The sequence below is a fragment of the Sorex araneus genome, chromosome 6 (genome assembly GCF_027595985.1).
Source record: "Sorex araneus isolate mSorAra2 chromosome 6, mSorAra2.pri, whole genome shotgun sequence".
NCBI classification, from domain to species: Eukaryota; Metazoa; Chordata; class Mammalia; order Eulipotyphla; family Soricidae; genus Sorex; species Sorex araneus.
In genome coordinates this window covers 151,849,873-151,870,180 of record NC_073307.1, presented here as the reverse complement: position 1 = coordinate 151,870,180, position 20,308 = coordinate 151,849,873, and the positions used below count along the sequence as shown (strand labels likewise).

General features: G+C 34.8%; 2 protein-coding genes across 2 annotated transcripts; both read left to right on the top strand.

The window, feature by feature from the left end:
• The first annotated feature begins 3,213 nt into the window (after window positions 1-3,213).
• LOC101549251 (olfactory receptor 4P4-like) lies at window positions 3,214-4,149 on the top strand. Its single transcript, XM_004621627.2, has one exon. The coding sequence runs from the start codon at window positions 3,214-3,216 to the stop codon at window positions 4,147-4,149; it is 936 nt and encodes a 311-aa protein (XP_004621684.2).
• A 14,271-nt stretch (window positions 4,150-18,420) lies between these two features.
• On the top strand, window positions 18,421-19,356 carry LOC101548984 (olfactory receptor 4P4-like). Its single transcript, XM_004621626.2, has one exon. It carries the CDS (start codon window positions 18,421-18,423, stop codon window positions 19,354-19,356), a length of 936 nt encoding a protein of 311 aa, XP_004621683.2.
• The last annotated feature ends 952 nt before the right edge of the window (window positions 19,357-20,308 follow it).

Sequence of the window (20,308 nt, the reverse complement as noted above, 5' to 3'; positions counted from 1 at the left end):
TTATCCTACTTCCTTAAAATTGATAGATGCACTTCTTGAATTGTTGATAGGTTTTGTGAATAGTTGAAGTGGCCTTCTATTGTAAATTTAGAATTTTTAGGAAATGTTGAGATTTTTAAAATATTTTCAGTTAATAAATTTGAATGCATTGGGTTGTTTCTTTGTAATCATCCATTTTGTCCTATATTTGGTACCAGAGGCAAATTTTCAGAGTAAGTGTTTGAGTCTAGGGTGGAGTGCATTTTGCTGCTATCTAACATAACTTCTAACATCTAACATCTAATGGTTGGTGAGTTACCCTCATTTTTAACTTGGAAGGATCCTAATAAGCATGTGTTACGCTGATTGTATGCACTCTACAGTTATTCATTTTCGTTTCATTCCAATGGTTGCAATGTCTATTGTAAAATATAATTCAGTGATAATAAAGAACTTTAGTTTAATTCATTTTCATTGAATACTTAATATCTCTAGTTAAAAATATAGGGCTAAAATAATTTTGTGATTGAAGTGAATTTTGTCTTCAACTGATGCTAAGTCAGGTTATTACTATTGAGAATAAATGTAGGAGTATGACTTGGAATTCACTACTAATATCTGTACTCTATCTGTAATAACGTAGTTCGTGATAAACTTCTCCAGTAACAATAGCTTTCTGTATTCACAGACACCTGCCATACTGAAATAGAGTATTTTCCTTTGTCATCTAATGGTAAGTTTACACCATATGAGAAAAATTAGTACAAGATGGAAACAATCGATTAATGACTAAATATTCTATTTATGTGTATTCAGCTTAAGCCAAGGCATGCATTATTTTTATCAGAACTATTTTAGAAATAAATTGTTTTACAAAATTTTACAGTAAAAAATAATCGGTCATGTTAGTAGTATTTAGAACTGCATTAAGATAATGTATCATCAAACTAACAAATTTTTCACTGCTAGACTGATGAAACTGAAGTTTATATTATTACAAGTATTAAGTCTATGCTATTCATGTTATTGCCTTTTCAATTTTCCATTCGACATAAATGTATTGTGCATGACAGTATTTGTAGTTAAATCAGGCAGTCAAAGTAGAAAGATCATGAGAAGAATGTGACAGCTATTCAATGCTGAAATTTTACATAATGTATCTATTTTTCATTAATTTCTTAATAGCACATTGGGTAGGGCATTTGCCTTGCAGGAAGCTAACCCAGGTTCATTTCCTCCATCCTTCTCAGATTGCCTAGCAAGCTACCGAGAGTATCCTGCCCACACGCAGAGCCTGGCAAGGTACCTGTGGCATATTCGACATGCCAAAAACAGTAACAAGTCTCACAATGGAGACGTTACGTTACTTGTGCCCGCTTGAGCAAATCCATGAACAAAGGGACGACAGTGCTACAGTGCTACAGATATACATTATTCTAAATTATACAATTTCTAAATTATATTCATGGTATTCTTAAATAAATTGAAGTGAATTTTAGACATTATATGATTAATTAATTATATAATGTCAATTAGCTTAAGAATCAGATAGGTCAGTATATTTAATAGTAGCTAGATAGTTTACCTTTTTTTCTGTTGCCCCTTCTTTTAGAGCATATTTAGTTAGTCCATTATTTGCAAATAAAATTTTAACAGTCATTTTGTGTTTTTGTAATAGGAACCATGGCTTCATATTTAATTGTCATTTCAAACTCAGATTGATGTTAATAGTAGACTACATATACAAACACAAGGGCCAGGTATAATTTCTCATTGGTGGATAAAATGACATGTGGATGCTAATTCTCTTTTTGCACTTATTTTGCAATGACTAAATAGTGCCTTAAACATCCTACTATGAGATTCAAAACATTTACATTTTTTAGTGATTGTTCTCTAGTCAATCTAGATATCTAATTTAATCAATATTATGTATGATGAAATATTATGGATAAAGCACTCAGACATCTGAATTTTGTTTTTATTCATTTCAATAATTAATACCAATGCTTACTAATGACAACAAAATTGTCTTTCTCTCCAGTAATTTATGTTTAATTCAGATTTCTTCTTTGGATTGTAGCAAACATAAATTTTTGACAAATGCTGTGTCATATAAACACAGCACTTGAGAAATTTCATGAATTCACAGTTTTTTTAACTATTTCAACACAAATTTCAAAATAGTATCATTATTTTAAATTGTTCAGACATGAAGTACAAATATAAACATTTAATACACTTTGCAAGTCACTTTTTGCAACTTTAGCTATTTACTATAGAGTTGCTAAGTAATCTTTTCTTTTCAATATAATAGCAATTAAATTAGTTTTGCATGAGCAATGATGATGTTTGATCCAGAAGTGCAAAATAGTATGGAAACTATGGTTATACAAAGTTAATAAATTACTTCCTGTTGGGATGCAACAAAAATTTGCAATTCTTATTTTTTTGGGGGTGAGGGTGTTCAGTTATGCCCTCCCTGCAATGTTCTAGCTCTGGCCAACAAATTAGCATTTCTTACTAAATAATTCCAGATAATCAGTGTTTATACATAATATTTCAAAAAGGAAAATTACCTTATTTGAAAGGCAAAATAACCGTAAAATAAGGAATAATTTTTTTATTAAATTTGGAATTTTAGGATTGGCAATATAATTTTAAAGGTAAAATGTTTTAGGAATTATATTTTAAAAATATTTTGAGTTGTATTTAGAAAACAAGAATAGTTTCTTTTAACAGTAATTAACTCTTACTTGTGGTGTTTTCGATATGACAAAAACAGCAACAACAGGTCTCACAATGGAGAAGTTACTGCTGCCCGCTAAAGCAAATCGATGAACAACGGGACAACAGTGCTACAGTGCTACAATTAATTATCTATAATTAAATGAAATATAAATGCACTTATAGTTAATTAACCATAATTAACTGTTAGATATACTTAATTTAAAGCAATGTTGAATTCATTTATATTTATGTAAATTAAATTAACTATAAGTTAACTATACATACAGCTGCAGTTCCATTTGTTCTAAAATCGCTGTGTAAACTCATTCACATAACATAATACAAACTTATTTAAATCAAACTGATTAGCACTATTTTATTTAAGCAATTATATTCAATGAAAGCTTTTCATATTAATTGTGTATACTATCAAGCTTGTATCTAATTAATGTTCTATTTCTTTCAGATATATACATCATATGTGCATAATATAAGTGAATTCAAATGGAAAGTCATAGAAACGTCTCAGAATTCATTCTTCTAGGACTTTCTTATGGACACAAAATGCAAATATTTTGCTTTGTGTTCTTCCTATTCTGCTATGTTGCTTTGCTGGGAGGAAACCTTCTGATCATTATCTCCGTCCAATGCAGCCCGCTTTTAAACCAACCCATGTACTATTTTCTTGTCCATTTATCCTCAGTAGACATCTGCTATACATCCACTATGACACCCAAATTAATTGCTGATTTGCTCGTGGAAAGAAAGACCATTTCCTACGAGAACTGCATGTTACAGGTCTTAACCTCACACTTCTTAGGAGGTATTGAGATCTTCATTCTCACTGCCATGGCTTTCGATCGCTATGTTGCCATCTGCAAACCCCTCCACTACATGATAATCATGAGCAGGACCAGGTGCAATGCCCTAGTCTTGGCTTCCTGGATTGGTGGGGCCGCTCATGCCATTCCCCTTTTCTCTATAGCAATCAATTTGCCCTTCTGTGGTGCTAATGAAATTGATCACTTTTTTTGTGATGTCTTTCCTTTACTTCAAGTAGCTTGTACCGATCACTACATCAGCGGTATCCTCATAGTTGCTTTTTCGGGTATGGTGATCTTAGGTGTCTTTATTGCCTTGCTGATTTCGTATGGGGTTATATTATTCACTTTAAGAAACCAGTCAGCTGAGGGAAAACAAAAAGCCCTCTCTACCTGTGGGTCTCACATAGCTGTAGTCGTTTTATGGTTTGTACCTGCCATTTTTATCTACCTTCGACCTCCAACTACTTTCCCAGGAGATGCGATTTTTGCACTCTTTTACACTATAATCGCTCCTATGTTCAATCCCTTAATCTACTCTCTGAGAAATCGAGAGATGAAAAACACAATAAGAAAAGTTTGGTGTCAAACATTACTTTCAAAAGAATCACTCAATTAATTTGAAAGAGCTTACTGAATATGAAACTTATAAGAGTAAAAATATTTGTGAATAAAATAGTCAGGAAAAGTAAATTTTAAATAATTCCACCATAGTGGTAAAAACTAAAAAAACTACCAATTCATCAAAAGTAATTTGAAGTAGTATAATTTTGCATTGAATTATTAATGCTTATATATATTTTTACCTGCATGATAAAATATATATAATCATGCATATAAATTAATTTTGTTAATATAACAATATAAATGTAAAGCAATATTGATCTCTGATTTGTAAATGATCTCTACCTTAAGGGTTGTTTTAAAATCTAGACTTAATGGAAGAGCACACAGAAACACATATTTCTTGGTTTGAAAGATGTTACTATCTAAAACAAAAACAGTACAATAACTTCTGATAGGATATTTATGCACAGATAAGATCTGGTGTGAGTCAAGAAACAGTGTGTGTAATAAAAATGTATGAATTTGAAGTAGTTCTGGGGATTCCCCACTCCTGGCTTGTAATAATCATAGTTATTGCAATCAACATTAATAATAATCAAACATTGAAAGACTATTAGAATTTGATATTCAGAATTTTATTCTAATTTGATATTCATTATAAAAATTAATTGAATTGATTTCTGTGAAAACATTTTTATAGCATCTTCCATCAAACTTTTGGAGCTTTAAAATAAAATGTTAGTGGGGCTGAAGCGATAGCACAGCGGGTAGGGCGTTTGCCTTGCACGTGGCCGGGCCGAGTTCGAATCCCAGCATCCCATATGGTCCCCTGAGCACCGCCAGGAGTAATTTCTGGGTGTAGAACCAGGAGTAACCCCTGTGTATCGCCGTGTGTGACCCAAAAAGCAAAAAAAAAAAAAAACTGTCAGAGTTGAATCACATTATTTCCCTAACACTGATAAGTAAACTTGTAGCTATTAGTTATACTACCAAAACCCTTTCCTACTCTAATTAGTGGGGGGAAGTAAAAAATAACTTAAATAAAGAAAGTAATAAAAAAAATTTTTTAGGATGTTTATAAAGCTTGTAACAGCTTTCCTTATAGTTGTCAAACATTGGAATAAATCAGCATGTCCTTCAGTTGGCTAAGAAAGAAGTATTTGCTGTAAATTAAGCCAATTGCATTCTATTCTGTGATAAAGCGCAAGAGATATAAATTTTATAAAAACATAATAGCATATTGCAAAGCAAAAGACACAAATCTGAAATGTTACCCTACTGTACTATTTCAAGAAGGATATACCGTAAAGATACAAAATATGAAAAGAGCAAAATCAGTAGATGATAGGGCAGGTACATGGAGAACACAGGATTTGTGGAACCATGATAATGTTTTGTTTTTGGCAAGATTTTGGATATTATCATTATAAATTTAAAACATCAATTGCAAAAAAATGGACCTTCATATCAACAATGAAATTTTGTAAGAAGATGCATCAACATCTGTTACTTTAGATTTTCACTAATGTTTAACTCTAAAGAAGGGTTTGTTTTCTTTGTTTCTGTGTTTTCGTGTAGATCAATGGGTAGGTGGGAATTGTTTAACATTCCATACTTCCATACAATTTTACTGTGTGTTTCACACAGTCCGGAAATAAAGTCTTTTAATGTAAAGAACATTGTGGTGCACTAAACAAAGTTTTTGTGATTGTAATGAGGAAGGGACACCTGAGATATATTTTAGAACCAGAATAAAATTTTAGAAGTAGATTTTCACTCATTTACAACAGCCTTGAAACGAGGGTCTTGCGCTATGTAGAAAATATTATAACAAAGAAGGAATATTTAATGTTGTTTTATAACAGGGATAGTAACTAAACTAGTCAAAATTTTAGGAAATGCAAATTGAGGGAAGGATATACATTATTATAAATTTATGCAAAGAGAAGAAATGATGAGTAAAATAAAATTAGTAAACTTCTTTTTTTTTTTTTTTTGGTTTTTGGGTCACACCCGGCGATGCACAGGGGTTACTCCTGGCTCTTCACTCAGGAATTACCCCTGCGGTGCTCAGGGGACCATATGGGATGCTGGGATTAGAACCGGGATCGGCCGCGTGCAAGGCAAACGCCCTACCCGCTGTGCTATCGCTCCAGCCCCAAAATTAGTAAACTTCTAAGAGCAAAGTTAGACAAATTACCAAATCATAATTTTCTATTCAGAAGCAAAAATCATCACAGGATTTATGTATTTGTTTACTTGTTTATATAGAATTTATCATTATTATTATTATCATTATTATTGTTATTACTATTAGCTTATTGGGTCACACCTAGTGATGCTCAGGAGTTACTCCTGACTTTGCACTCAGGAATTACTCCTGGCTGTGCTTAGGTGGGGACAATAAGGAATGCCAGCGATCAAACCTGATCAGCCTCATGTAAAGCAAACATCCAGTCCACTGTACTATCACTCTGGCACCTTTATTATAGAATTTAAATTTATGCTTTAAAAAATATGGGTTTTAAATATAGAACAACAACAAAAAATCACAGACGATAATCAAATGCTTATTATATTAACCCCCCATAAGGAACATAATATTCAAATTTTAAAGGGAATATGTTTAAAAGAACTAATTTAATTCATGAGAACATCTCTATTGTTGCTTTTAACTAAAAGCGACAAATTCCTAATTGGATTCAGAGCAAAAAATATCATGAATTTAAATATATTTTCAAAGCAATTCAAACATAACCTGTATCATTAAGCACTTTCTCACAGATTCTTTCTTTATGCCATTTGCAGTTGTTTTTTAATAACAAAATGAAAAAGGGAATTACTAATATTTGAAAGCCTCCCCTATATATTAAAATTTTTAATTTAATATCAGGGAAAAATGAACTTCAGCAGCTTTTCAGCCCATAGAATATGTTTTGTGAAATTGCTGTTTTCTCAGCCCCCATAAGCTCTCAGTCTTGACCTCAAAAATTTGCAAGTCTGACTGACATTGCGTTCATTGTTGAAGCTAGATGGAAATTAGGTGATGGTGACTTCCCAGAAATCAAACTCTTTTTTTTTTTTTTTGGAGACTCATTGTTATTGTTTTTGGCATATCGAATACGCCATGGTTAGCTTGCCAGGCTCTGCCGTGAAGGCAAAATACTCTCTGTAACTTACTGGGCTCTCCAAGAGGGGTGGAGGAATCGAACCCAGGTCAGCTGCGTGCAAGACGAATGCCCTACCACTGTGCTATCACTCCAGCTAGTTAAAGAATTTAAGAAACAAAATTTTAATAATATAGATGTGGATCTATCTACTGCCATCTGAGTCGTCTGTGATTTATTTTCTTAAAATGTGATAAAACAATAAATATTTCATTTATGTGCATAACATGAAGTCTTTGATATTATGTAATTTTAGCCCAGCATCTACATATTTTTTAGTCATTGCTATTATCTCCACTCTATTGTAAAAGTGCCTGTCATGGAGGCAGTCTGGGGTGAGGGGTGGCAAGAGGGGTACAGGAGGCATCAGTGGTGAAAATGTGGAACATTGTATGACTGAAACTCAATCATGAAAGCTTTGTAACTTTATATCATGGTGATTAAAAAACATTTAAATATGCTAGAGTAGGTATTCATAAAGGATCAGCAAAAATTGAAAAATTGAAATGAGCAATGCAAGAAAAACTCTATATTAGAAATCGCAGTAAACCTTAGAGGAACCTTGTGAGGACTCATCAGGATCAGGTGCCATGAACTAAGGCCCGATCTGGTACTTCTCTCTCTCTCTCTCTCTCTCTCTCTCTCTCTCTCTCTCTCTCTCTCTCTCTCTCTCTCTCTCTCTCTCCTCTCTCTTTGTCTCTCTGTCTCTCTCTCTGCCTTGTGGTTTGCAATACAGATACTGAACAGTTACAGTGTCTATCCCTTTAACTTCTTTCAACACTCACTTTTTGTCCAACTATTGTAGTCATGCTGTCCCTTTTCTACCCTTTTCTATCTTACCTCTACCTCACACACATTTGTGGTATATTTCAACCATTGAAAATTTTTTCTATTATATTTTTAATTGCCCACCCCTAATTTTATTTTAGTAAAGAACTGCAATTTACAAAGTTGCTCATAGTTGAGTTTTAGGCATACAATGTTCCTGCCACTAGGGTTAGCTTCCCTCTACCAGTGTTCCCAGGCTTCCTGTCCTACCCCTCCCCAGCTTGTCACCTCAATAGACACCTTTTAAAGTTTGGCTATTAAAATTTAGGGTGCATGACTTCAATGTTGATGAGTCTGTTAATCATTTAGTTCAATGATTCCTTAACACCACTGATGTACTTTGACCCTTGCATCTGCTACTTGTCATCTGTCATTCTCCCCTCTTATATATATATATATATATATATATATATATATATATTTAAAATGAATACATTTGGCACTCTATATTCACGTTTTTCCATTCATGCATTCAATAAAATACATATGTGTTTTGGTTGAAGGAGCAGAAGTGTAACCAATTCAGTAAGTGGGGCAACACACAGAATCATGGGGAAGTGAGCATAGAAGTATTTTGGTGTTAGTGTGTGTATTAAACCTTCAGTCATCGGCCACCATGCAGATCACATAGCTTTTTCTTCCTGAAGAAAGCAACATGATGCCTGCCATAGCCATGCCACTGGACCGTGCGAGAGGCTGTTTCACATGGGACGTCCCAGAGGGGGCTGAATGAGAGCCCTCCCCACACAAGGGACAAAATCTCGGCAGCTGGAAACCTCCACAACCAACAGCCACCACGCTAAAGGCCTCTCCCCACACACTCAGGCCTAGCCTCACACACGAAAGTGAAAGTATTCCTGGACCACGCGGCCACATTTGTAGCCATAAGAAACATCATAAGACACTCCCTACCCATTCTCCAAGAGTACCACACCACATATAATGGGGTTCAAATAGTAGGCAACCAATTATAGAGGTATATACATATACATACATGCATATATATTTTCTGATATGTATACGAAAGCTCATATCACTCAACTCTTATCAACATGTTAGTGATATCCTGAAGAATATCTTAATGGCCCCTGCCAAAATAGAACATTTTTCATGCTGTTTCCCCAACAGATACTTTTTGTAGCATTTTCAGCAGTTTTTCATAACAGACAATACAAAATATATTATTTCAGTTGTACTTTTGTACAGGGATTGGTACTTGGCATAGAAACATCCCAAGTATGGTGGTGGGAAGGAAGAATGGTGGTGGAATTGGTGTTTGAATATGAAATGTAATCAAATATTCTGAATTACATATAAAATAAAAAAATTAAAAAATTAAATCTTAATGAATACAAACAAATTGTTGAAGTTAATATTTCTAGAGTCATACATTTTAAATAGATTTTAAACTCTGTGGGATCTGGGGCTAGAGCGATAGCACAGTGGGTAGGGTGTTTGCCTTACATGTGCTGACCTGGGTTCAATTCCCAGCATCCCATATGGTCCCCTGAGCACCACCAGGAGTAATTCCTGAGTGCATGAGCCAGGAGTAACCCCTGTGCATCGCTGGGTGTGAGCCAAAAAGAAAAAAATGAACTTTGTGGGGTCAACAAGCATAATCCTTTCATGTCTGTGTCTCTTAGTGTATATGTCTATTTTATATACACATATGTATATTCACATGAACTCTGAAACTCAAAATGAATAGTGAATAAATAAATAAATACATATTTATAATATTTAATCAAACAATTGTAGAATACATTAACACATTCTTGTCAATTAAATAAAAATATGAATTATGTCAAATATGATGCAATATGAGTAAGGGTAAATAAAGACTATAAAGTATGGAGACCGCATTTTTGATTGGTATTCCCTTCTCTATCTGAGCTGCCCTTTCCCCCAGCATGTGAGGCTGGTCTCCAAGTCATAGAGCAAATCTGGTACTTACTTCTGTTATTCTTGTGTGGTGGGAGGACCTGTTCGGGATGGGAGAGGCGTGCACGGAGCAGACTATAGACCAAACACATTGGCCACCCAAGACCTCCATTACTAACCACATCACCCAAAGGGAGAGAGGGAACAGAGGGGAATACTCTGCCAAAGAGGCGGGGTGGGGAAGGAATTGCGGTGGGAGGGGGTGGGAGGGATGACGGGGTCATCAGTGGAGAGTGGGCACTGGTGGAGGGATAGATACTCAAGCTGTATATGACTGAAACACAAGCATGAGAATATGTAAACCTGTATCTGTACCCCCACGGTGATTCATTAATAAAAAAATTAAAATTAAAAAATAAAGTATGGAGACCTCAATTCACTACACAGTTTATATTCATTGTAGATAAAGGGCCAGTACACACATACACACACATACATATATGCACAGACAGAATATATTTAAAAAAAATGCTTGAGAAAATATTGAAGAATATCAAAGTAGTATTATGAAGGTCTGGGCAAGGTTACAGCTCTGCAGTGGTACCCATGCCTCATGTTTCTCAGGCCCTACCTTCTATCCCTGGTCTCAGAACAAATCAAACCAAACACATTGTATTCTTTTGCCGACTGCCTATTTTAGCTAATTAGCTAGTGTTGTAAGATAGCATTGGGTTTGTCCTTTTAGTCTTGCCACAGGGAACTTAGTTTACCTTAGAGCAATGACCTTCCTGTATGGACACAGGAAGACAATTAATATTATGCTTTGAAACGTGAGAGATGATTGACTCCAATAATATTTACTCCTGGGCATCTGCTTTTTCGACTCAGTTGCCCTTAGTTCCTAGCACAGCAAAAGCAGGGTCCCGACAAGGAACGAAATGGACCCAGGGCAAACTGAACTACCCTGGCATGGAAATGGGCTGGGCCAAAGTGCCACAATACTCAACTATAAGTTGAGAGCATAGTCATAGACAAATGCTGTCATGATCCAAAATTAATGACGAGACTAGGACTCTGCTGGGGTTAGGAAGACTAACCTGGCCTGAGGACTGTGGCCTGGAATAGATAGTGAATATCCTCAGGAAGAGCCAAACTTTAAGTCTGATATATCTCTTACTGTGTTCATACAAAATGACATTGCTAGAATATTAGAAGTAAATTTACTATAACTATTTAAGTGGATTGCTAGCTGAGGAAGGAAGAAAGTGACACACCCTTGTTTGGATCCCACTCCTAGTAATCTGGAGTAATCTCCTTAGATGAGATTTTGTTAATCTTCTGGAGAAGTGGTTTTACCCCTCTTTGTTGATTTCTTAATGTTCAACACACCTTTGTGTTACTACCTTATGTGTTGGTATACAAACTAAGACTGCAACAGAAGTATGGAGAAGACACAGAAGTGGGGGAGAAGAGGGCAGAAATAAGACAGAAGAAAGGAGAAGAGACAGAAGCAGAGAGAAAGAGCAGAGGCAAGACAGAAAAAACAGCAGAGAAGACACAGAAGTGAAATAGAAGACACAGAAGCAGACAGAGAGAGGTCGGAAGAGACCAGAGGAGAGACTACAGAGACAGAGACAGAGATAGAGAGACAGACAGAAGAGAGCACAGTGGCATACACAGAAGCAGAGCACAATGAGGAGTCATCCCGATCCAGTCCATACACAGCGACTCGAGAGCACCGAACACAAGCTGAGAGAGAGAGAGAGAGAGAGAGAGAGAGAGAGAGAGAGAGAGAGAGAGAGAGATAGAGACGCCCCGAGATCCCATGGACAACACCACACACATCACCTCACCCCCTCCCGCCCGCTTGTGTTTGAATTTTTTACAAGCTAGGAGTGCTTTCTGTATTTTTCTCTGAATTATAAACTTAATAATGCATATACCAATGTGCTTTATGATAAGTACACTAGAGCAGTAATAAATTAAGCAATAATATTGGGGTTTTTTTCTGAATTTTTTGGATCACACCCGGCAATGTACAGAGGTTACTCCTGGCTTTTCACTCAGGAATTAGTCCTGGTGGTACTTGGGAGACCATATGGCATGCGTGCTAGGCAAACACCCTGCCTTCTGTTCTATCACTCCAGCCTCCATGCAATGATATCTTAATAATTTCATTAAATATAATAATCAGCCAAAATTTTTAGCTTACAATGTTTTGATATTGTAAAACTTGATTTACTAATGCATTCAGTGTTTAAAAAGACTTGCTATGGATTTGGAAATGATAGAATTGAACTATCTATTTGAAAATGATAGCAATTGAATTTTATGAGTTGAATATAAAAAACCTATGCATAGTGACAAGAAAGAACCAAATGGTAAGTCAATAAAGACTGCCAGAAACCAACTTACATTCACTGATTTTCTATATTCTGTTCAATTTTACCCCCCAAATTTCTAAATTCTGTCACTGTCACTGTCAACCCATTGTTCGTCAATTTACTCGAGCAAAAACCTTTAACGTTCCTATTACACTCAGTCCTGTGATTTAGCAGCCTCTCCTTACTCGTCTTTCCCAACAACTGGAGGCTCTTTCAGGGTCAGGGGAATGAGACCTATCATTACTGATTTTGGCATATCGAATATACCACGAGTAGCTTGCAAGGCTCTGCCATGCAGGCGTGACACTCTCAGTAGCTTGCCAGGTCTCTGAGAGGTAAATTTCTAAATTCAAATGCATATATATATGTATGTATATATATATTAGAAATTTAGAAGTAAATTTCTAAATTCAAATGCATATATATGTGTATATATATATATATGTTTGTATGTATGTATATGTGCTGGTGTCTTCCTTCCCCTTTCTTGGTCTTCTAATGCCAGTTCCGATGACCTAGAAATGTTCATCTATAGCCTCAAGTCACCTTGCACCAGTAGTAGAGAATCAGTAACTCATATTATTGACCCATCTAGTCTGCACACCAAGAGTTTTGAATGTGGTCTGAACGACATTATTATTAGTTCTCTTTATCCTACTTCATCTCACATTTTCTGAATGCTAAACTGAAACTACTGTGGACCAAATAAATACTCTTCAGAACTACGATAGTTTCAAGTTCAGAAAATTAGAAAAATGCAGCTGAGATTTCTTGGAACTCTGACCCTGACTAAACTTTTAAGGCTCCAAGGAAATAGTGCCTTAGGCATGATGATATAGAAGTGCAAAGTAACCAGGGACAATCCCAGGGACAATAGTTTAACAGCATTTGGCCCAAGTTTTAGAAATCCAATAGGGATATAATTACCAGAACTCCAAATTAGTGTTTGTGTTGTCATGTAAATTTATATTCTGTGTTTTTGCAATCAAACTGTTACAAACAAAGGCATATAAAGGTGGCGCCTAGGTAAAAAAATTTGCTTGTGTTACCTTTCAGGAGAGGTCCACAAATTCTTTTTTATTATACCGTAAGCAGGGTTAGTAGAAAGGTGCTTATAGGCTTTAGAAAATTGTAGCTCACTTCCTAATATTGATGGAGGTATATAGAATGTCCTTTAATAGTTATAACTTTGATAGATCATTGAAGCTACTTTCTCTTTAAATTGGAGTAATATTAAGACAGGTTGAGATTTCCAAAATATTTTAAGATGACTAATTTGAATGTGGTTGGATGACTGCGTGAATTCATCCTGTTTTTATTTGACATACTGACACTGGAAACAAATTGGCAGAATGAGTGTCTGACAGTCTAGGGTGGAGATTGTCCTGGTGCAGCCCGACTAACCTGATAGTGGATACGATCTGACAGTTGGTGAGTGATTCAGGTGACTTTGACTGGGGAAGAATCCCACTGACCATATGCTAGACTGATAATATGCATTCTATACTTATTCACTATAACTTCATTATAAAGATTGTAATATTTATTACAACGTATAGTTGGAGTCCTGCAAAGTAACTTCTCATAATTCACTTTTCATCGTATTTTATCTAAGCAACTGCAGCTAACTATAATAGAGTTAAACTAATTTTCATACCCCAGCCCAAACTTAAATGTATTCTACCCTCTTAGTATCTGGAATAAATCATCTCATGAATAAACATCTACCTTATCATTGACTTGCCTTTACTGCAAAACACAAATTGTTTTAATATAGAAGCTTCATCTAACAACTAAAGGTAAGTTTACAGCATGCTCTTAAAAAAATGTGTTTGTATGTTGCAAACATTTAATTAAGGATAAAACTCTATATTCGCTCAGCATAAACCAAAATGTGCATACTTTTATTCATTAGTGCTAAAGAAAGTTCTGCAGTAAAGAGTAATGAGTCCATTGATTAGCATTTAGAGAGCTCTAAGATCATTGGTTTATCATTAAACTAAAAGGTTCCCAACAAAATCTGTGCACTGAACACACTTGTTAAATCTGTCCTATAACTGTATGCATTTCTTCTTTACATATCAAGTGGACATAGATGTAGATGTGTGTATGAATAATTTTGTAGTTAGTTAGGATGTGATTTGTGAAGAACATGAAAGAATAATACCTATTTTGGACCACATGTGTTAGGGTGGAAATCTCAGATTGACTTATATATTCCTCATTAATTTTTAGTTTAAGTAAATATACCTTTAATGTGTGGATAAAGATAAAACATAAATATATAAAATGTTTGCTAAAGGTCACATTTCTTAGTTTATGTAAATCTCCCCCAATTCGATTTTTTAAAAATCTCTCTGTGTTCTCCCTACACAAAGCACAAGCTCAGGAAATAGTTTCTATGTAATTTATTTTTCAATTGGGAATTCATGATGAATGCAAGATTTCACTTATATAAGTATGCTGTTTATTTTTTAACTAATTTTTCCTTTACCTCTGTCCTAAATACACTAATATTGCATGCTTTAAAACAGGAAGGGATATTTGCATGCAACGATCATCTAGCAAAAACTCTGAGGGGTTTATATTTTTGTAAGACTTTCAGATATTGAATCCAGTGATTTTTTTAAATCTGAGAATTTTAAACCTATTTTTATATTTATACTTCTAATTTTTTCACACATGCAAATACTCAAACAAAAAACGAAGTGTTTGGTAACACATTATGTCATTCAGGGTTCAAATAGGTTTTCAGAGAGAGGGGAAATTGAGAAGGAAAATTAGAAGGAAAATATTCTCCTCGAGTGTGACAGTGTACTACAGTAAAGCCAAATGGATTGGTGACTTTTATCCAGGGGGATGCTGTCTCATTGAATGAAACAAACACAAGACAGTTCAAATTTGAGCAGAGATGGGAAAGCTGACAGGCCAGCCATTTATAAGTTTCAGAGTGCTCTCACTCTGGTTCTTATTGCCTGAACCATTGCTTGACAAAAAGATTAAGAACAGTTAGCAAAAAAAAAGGGGGGGGGACTGGATCAATAGCACAATGTGTAGGACATTTGCCTTGCCCGAGGCTGACCTGGGTTCAATTCCTCCATCCCTCTTGGAGAATCCACACAGCAGAGCCTGGCAAGCTACCAGTGGCGTATTCAATATGCCAAAGACAAGTAACAACAAGTCTCACAATGGAGATGTTACTGGTGGCCACTCGAACAAATCGATGAGCAACTGGATGGCAGTGCTATAGTGACAGTGCTACAGAAAATACATGGAAAATCAATGGGTATATGCAGAGGTTGTGATATTGGGCATAGACAATCAAAAGCCACCCTTAAGAAATAAAGTCGTGACAATTTTCTTTTTGTTCTTGCCTAATGTTGTTCTCTGTATCTAAAAGACCCTAAAATATTTTGTTCTATTCTTTCCTGGGCACACACTTTTGGTGCCCTGGTATAGTTATTCTAAAAAGACTTAACTAGTTTTACCCAGAAGTATCCTGATCTGGATTTTTGCTAGGAGGGCAATTTTCCACATCTAAGTGTAATAGTTTTCTGTAATGAGAGTTACTTGGTCTAGTTTGTCTGAGATCTTCTATTTCAAAAATATATGTTGGGGCTTAAGAGACAGGTAAATTGTGCCACTCCTTGCATAATTCAGACAAGAATTTGATCCCTAATACCCTGTGAGAACGCAAGCACTGCTGAGAGACACCTGAAGCACAGAGATAGGAGTAGTTTCTTAGCAGGATATGGAAATTTTCATTTTACATGTTCTATACATAAATTATATATATGTATATATCCTTTTATATAAAAATAAAAACGTGGTGAATTAGACGAGTGATTTTGGCCTAAGTATTTCACAGTCTATTTATACTGCAATTGTGTCACCAAGTCTTTTACTAAATTTCATATCTCAAAAAATAACATTTGTTACACATTATAAGGGAACTGTTATTATCTATATAATAACTACAGAGAGACCAGTATTCCCTACCTCCCTGAATGAACTCAAACCTTCCTAGTTACTATTTACTGCAGAACATCCTAGAGCTGACAATAATTTTGTTGTGTTTCATAAAGCAGGAGTGGAAGTCTTGTGATACTAAAACAATGTAATACTACATGAAATATTTTTGTTTATTTGACTTAAACTTTTGAATTATCCCTTAAAATAAAAAGTATGCTACAGTGCAGTTGGTTTTTGTGTTCTATTTAATTTTAGATTTGGGGCCACATACTCCGAGTTTATCCCTGGTTCCGTGTTCAGTGTCAGGAGACCCTATGTGTTGCTGGGGATAGAATCAGGGTCAGCCATGAGTAAGGCCATTAACTCTGTACTACCTTCCAGCCCCACAGATAAATTTTAAATTCTATAGCTGCTATTTCCATCAAAACCCCTAGAGGTTATAAATAACAAACTAAGTATGTGGGACATTATAATGAATAGCTTACAATTAATATTTTAACGGAAATATTCATTTGCTTTTTTAAATAGAAACCCTGGACTCAGATTTGGCTGTCATTTGAGACTCAGACTAAGGTAACTAGTGAGCTAAATTGAAAAAAATTAAATTAAACAGAGACAGTTCTTCCACAGTGTGTAATGTCACCCCTACGACATTTATTTTACTCTTTCTGTTGTTAGGTTTGTTTAGAATCACACCCTGCAGTACTCATTGCTCAGTGCTCATTAATCACTCCTAGTGAAACTCCAGGGATCATATGGGGTGCCAGAGATTATACCTGGGTAGAACGTGTGCAAGATGAAAGCCCTTCTCACTGTATTATAACTCTGTTCCAATTTTTTAGATAATATTAAAATAGAAAATTTTAGCAATTAAAATGCCATACATACAAAAGTTGGAAAATTTTATGATCTCAAAGTTGCCTTACTAGTTATCGTCACACATTTCAAAGTGATCTCCTTATTTTAAAATTATATTTAAACCACAAACTTTCAATATGAACACTGACATATTTACCCATCATTAAAAAATATTATTCTTTCTCTTTTTCAAATATCTTTATTTTTCAGTACACAGAATGAATTGCTTTAACAGGGATAATGCTTGTTGATCAAGTTGCATAAAATAACAAGCAAATTATATCAGGAAAATTCAATTCAGTCAGTCCTGCTGGGAAGATTAAAATCAATCCTTTTTTTTCATAATTATTTCAAGCTTAATTTAGGATATTTGCGATGATAATTTTTGAAAGTAAAATTACCTGTAAATTAGGCATAATGACTGAAAAAATAATGCAAAGGAATTTCTGCTTTCTTGTGATTACTTCAAATTGACTGCTTAACTTTAAGGGAAACAATGGTATTATCATATTTTAGTGGCCACAATGGCAGTGCTCAGAGATAACTCATGACTCTGTGCTCAAAGGTCACTTCTGATAGTGCTAGGTGTATCTAATACTATATCTAGGAACTAAATTAGGTCAGCTGTATGCAAGGCAAGCACTTTAAACCTAAGCATCTTAAACCCTGTCCTATATTTCTGGCTTGAGAAATATTATTATACAAGTAATATGTAAGTATTTAAAATTCTTAAGAGTCAAATTCAGTTAAATAGACAAAATTTTTATCATTGCCATTAAAATTACATGCTAGAGTTATACCCATTAAGAAATGAAATGTTATAAAAAATTAATTAAATCTAGCTTTTATGGATTTTATGGAAATCCCGTTGCTCATGGATTTGTTCGAGCGGGCACCAGTAACTTCTCTCATTAAGAGACTTATTGTTATTGTTTTTGGCATATCCAATATGCACAGGTAGCTTGCCAGGCTCTGTCCTGCGGTCTTGATATTGTAGGTAGCTTGCCGGGCTCTCCGTAAAGGGCGGAGGAATTGAACTCGGGTCTGCCGCGTGAAAAGCGAACGCCCAACCGCTGTGCTAAATCTAGCTTAATTGATATTATTTCATTCAAGTCAATGTATCCTAACAGTGATTTTTATATTATTATTATTGTGTCATGATATTAATTTACCTTTTTATTTTTGTATCTTCAGCTATATAACTCATTTATGCATAATATGCATCAAAGTCAAATGGAAAACCATAGAAACATCTCAGAATTTGTTCTTCTTGGACTTTCTTATGGCCAAAAAATGCAAATATTTTGCTTCGTGTTCTTCCTGTTCTGCTATGCTGCCTTGCTGGGAGGAAATATTCTTATCATTATCTCCGTCCAATTTAGCCCTTTATTAAACCAACCGATGTACTATTTCCTTGTCCATTTATCCTCCATAGACATCTTCTATACTTCCACTGTTACACCTAAACTAATCGCTGACCTGCTAGTGGAAAAAAAGACCATTTCCTATGGTAACTGCATGTTCCAGGTCTTTGTCTTGCACTTCTTTGGGGGTATTGAGATCTTCATTCTTACTGCCATGGCTTATGATCGCTACGTTGCCATCTGCAAACCCCTCCACTACATGCTTATCATGAACAGGACAAAGTGCAACCTCCTAGTCCTCGCGACCTGGGTCGGTGGGGTTGCCCATGCCTTTCCACTTTTCTCTATAGTCTTCAGTTTGCCCTTCTGTGATGTCAATGAAATCGATCACTTCTTTTGTGATGTCTTCCCTTTAATTGACATTGCCTGTACTGATACTTTCATTGATGGCGTCCTGGTCATTACATTTTCTGGTCTGGTCATCTCAGGCACTTTCGTTGCCCTTTTGATTTCCTACGGGGTTATATTATTCACGTTAAGACATCAGTCAGCCGAGGGAAGACAGAAAGCCCTCTCTACTTGTGGAACTCATATCACTGTGGTCACCTTGTGGTTTGTGCCTGCGATCTTTATCTACCTTAGGCCTCCGACGACTTTCCCAGAGGACAAAATATTCTCACTCTTTTATACCATCGTTGCCCCTATGTTTAATCCCTTAATCTACTCTCTGAGAAACCAAGAGATGAAAAACACAATGAGAAAAGTTTGGTGTCAGACATTTCTTTTGAAAGGAATACACAATTAGATTGCATAAATTATTTGAGAGAAAGGGATAGGTATAACTATAATATCCAGGAGATAGAGATTTTATATACAGTCAATGTATTTAAAGGAGACGTATAGGAAAGCAAATTATGTCAATAGTTTAAAATGCTTATTCTTACATACCAAATATGTTTGGAACTAAATTAACAATAGGAATATTTATATAGTCAAGTGTACTTGTTTGGAAAAATAAAACTATGCCAAAAAGTTTTAATGTAATAGATACAATGCTAAATTGATCACTGGTTCATGACACTTCTAAATATCAAGGAGAATTTTATTTTAAAATCAAGACTAATGGACAGAACACACAGAAAAACATATTCCTTGGTTCTGAAGAAGGTGATATCTAAAATTAAAATAGTCCAATAAAATATCAGGTAGAATTTTCATGTACATATTCATAGTGTCATTCTGATAACAGCTGTAAAGCAAAAATTATTTAAATTTGAATTTATTTTGTAGTAGTTTCTGGGGTTCTCCCACATTGATCTATGCTTGAAATGATGAAAGTGGTTATTATTAGTGATTTGGATAATAATATACAATTGATAATGAAGTGAGAACCTTTTATTCAAAATGCACCCAAAGCATGTACTGGCATTCAACTAAGAAGGCACTTATAATATCTTCCATGAAATGTAAAGAATTATGTCTAAAAATGTTATCTTTTATCCATTCTTTCTTGTCTAAAACTAATAAATAGCTAGTAATCTTACCTACATAAAAACCAATTCTTAACTCCAACAAGAAAAATTTAAGGAAAAAAATGTGTCCTAAAATAAACAAGTTAATGAATCACAGAACAAAAAATAATTGATTCCCCAATATTTTTGTAGTATCTCTATTTATAATTGTTAAATATGCAAGCAAGCATTGTGTCCGTTAGTAGATTTTAGAGAACATAAATTATGGTACACACAGCAATTACA

Coding starts and splice junctions, on each gene's coding strand:
- LOC101549251 (XM_004621627.2), top strand. CDS start 3,214: ATGGAAAGTCATAGAAACGTCTCAGAATTCATTCTTCTAGGACTTTCT.
- LOC101548984 (XM_004621626.2), top strand. CDS start 18,421: ATGGAAAACCATAGAAACATCTCAGAATTTGTTCTTCTTGGACTTTCT.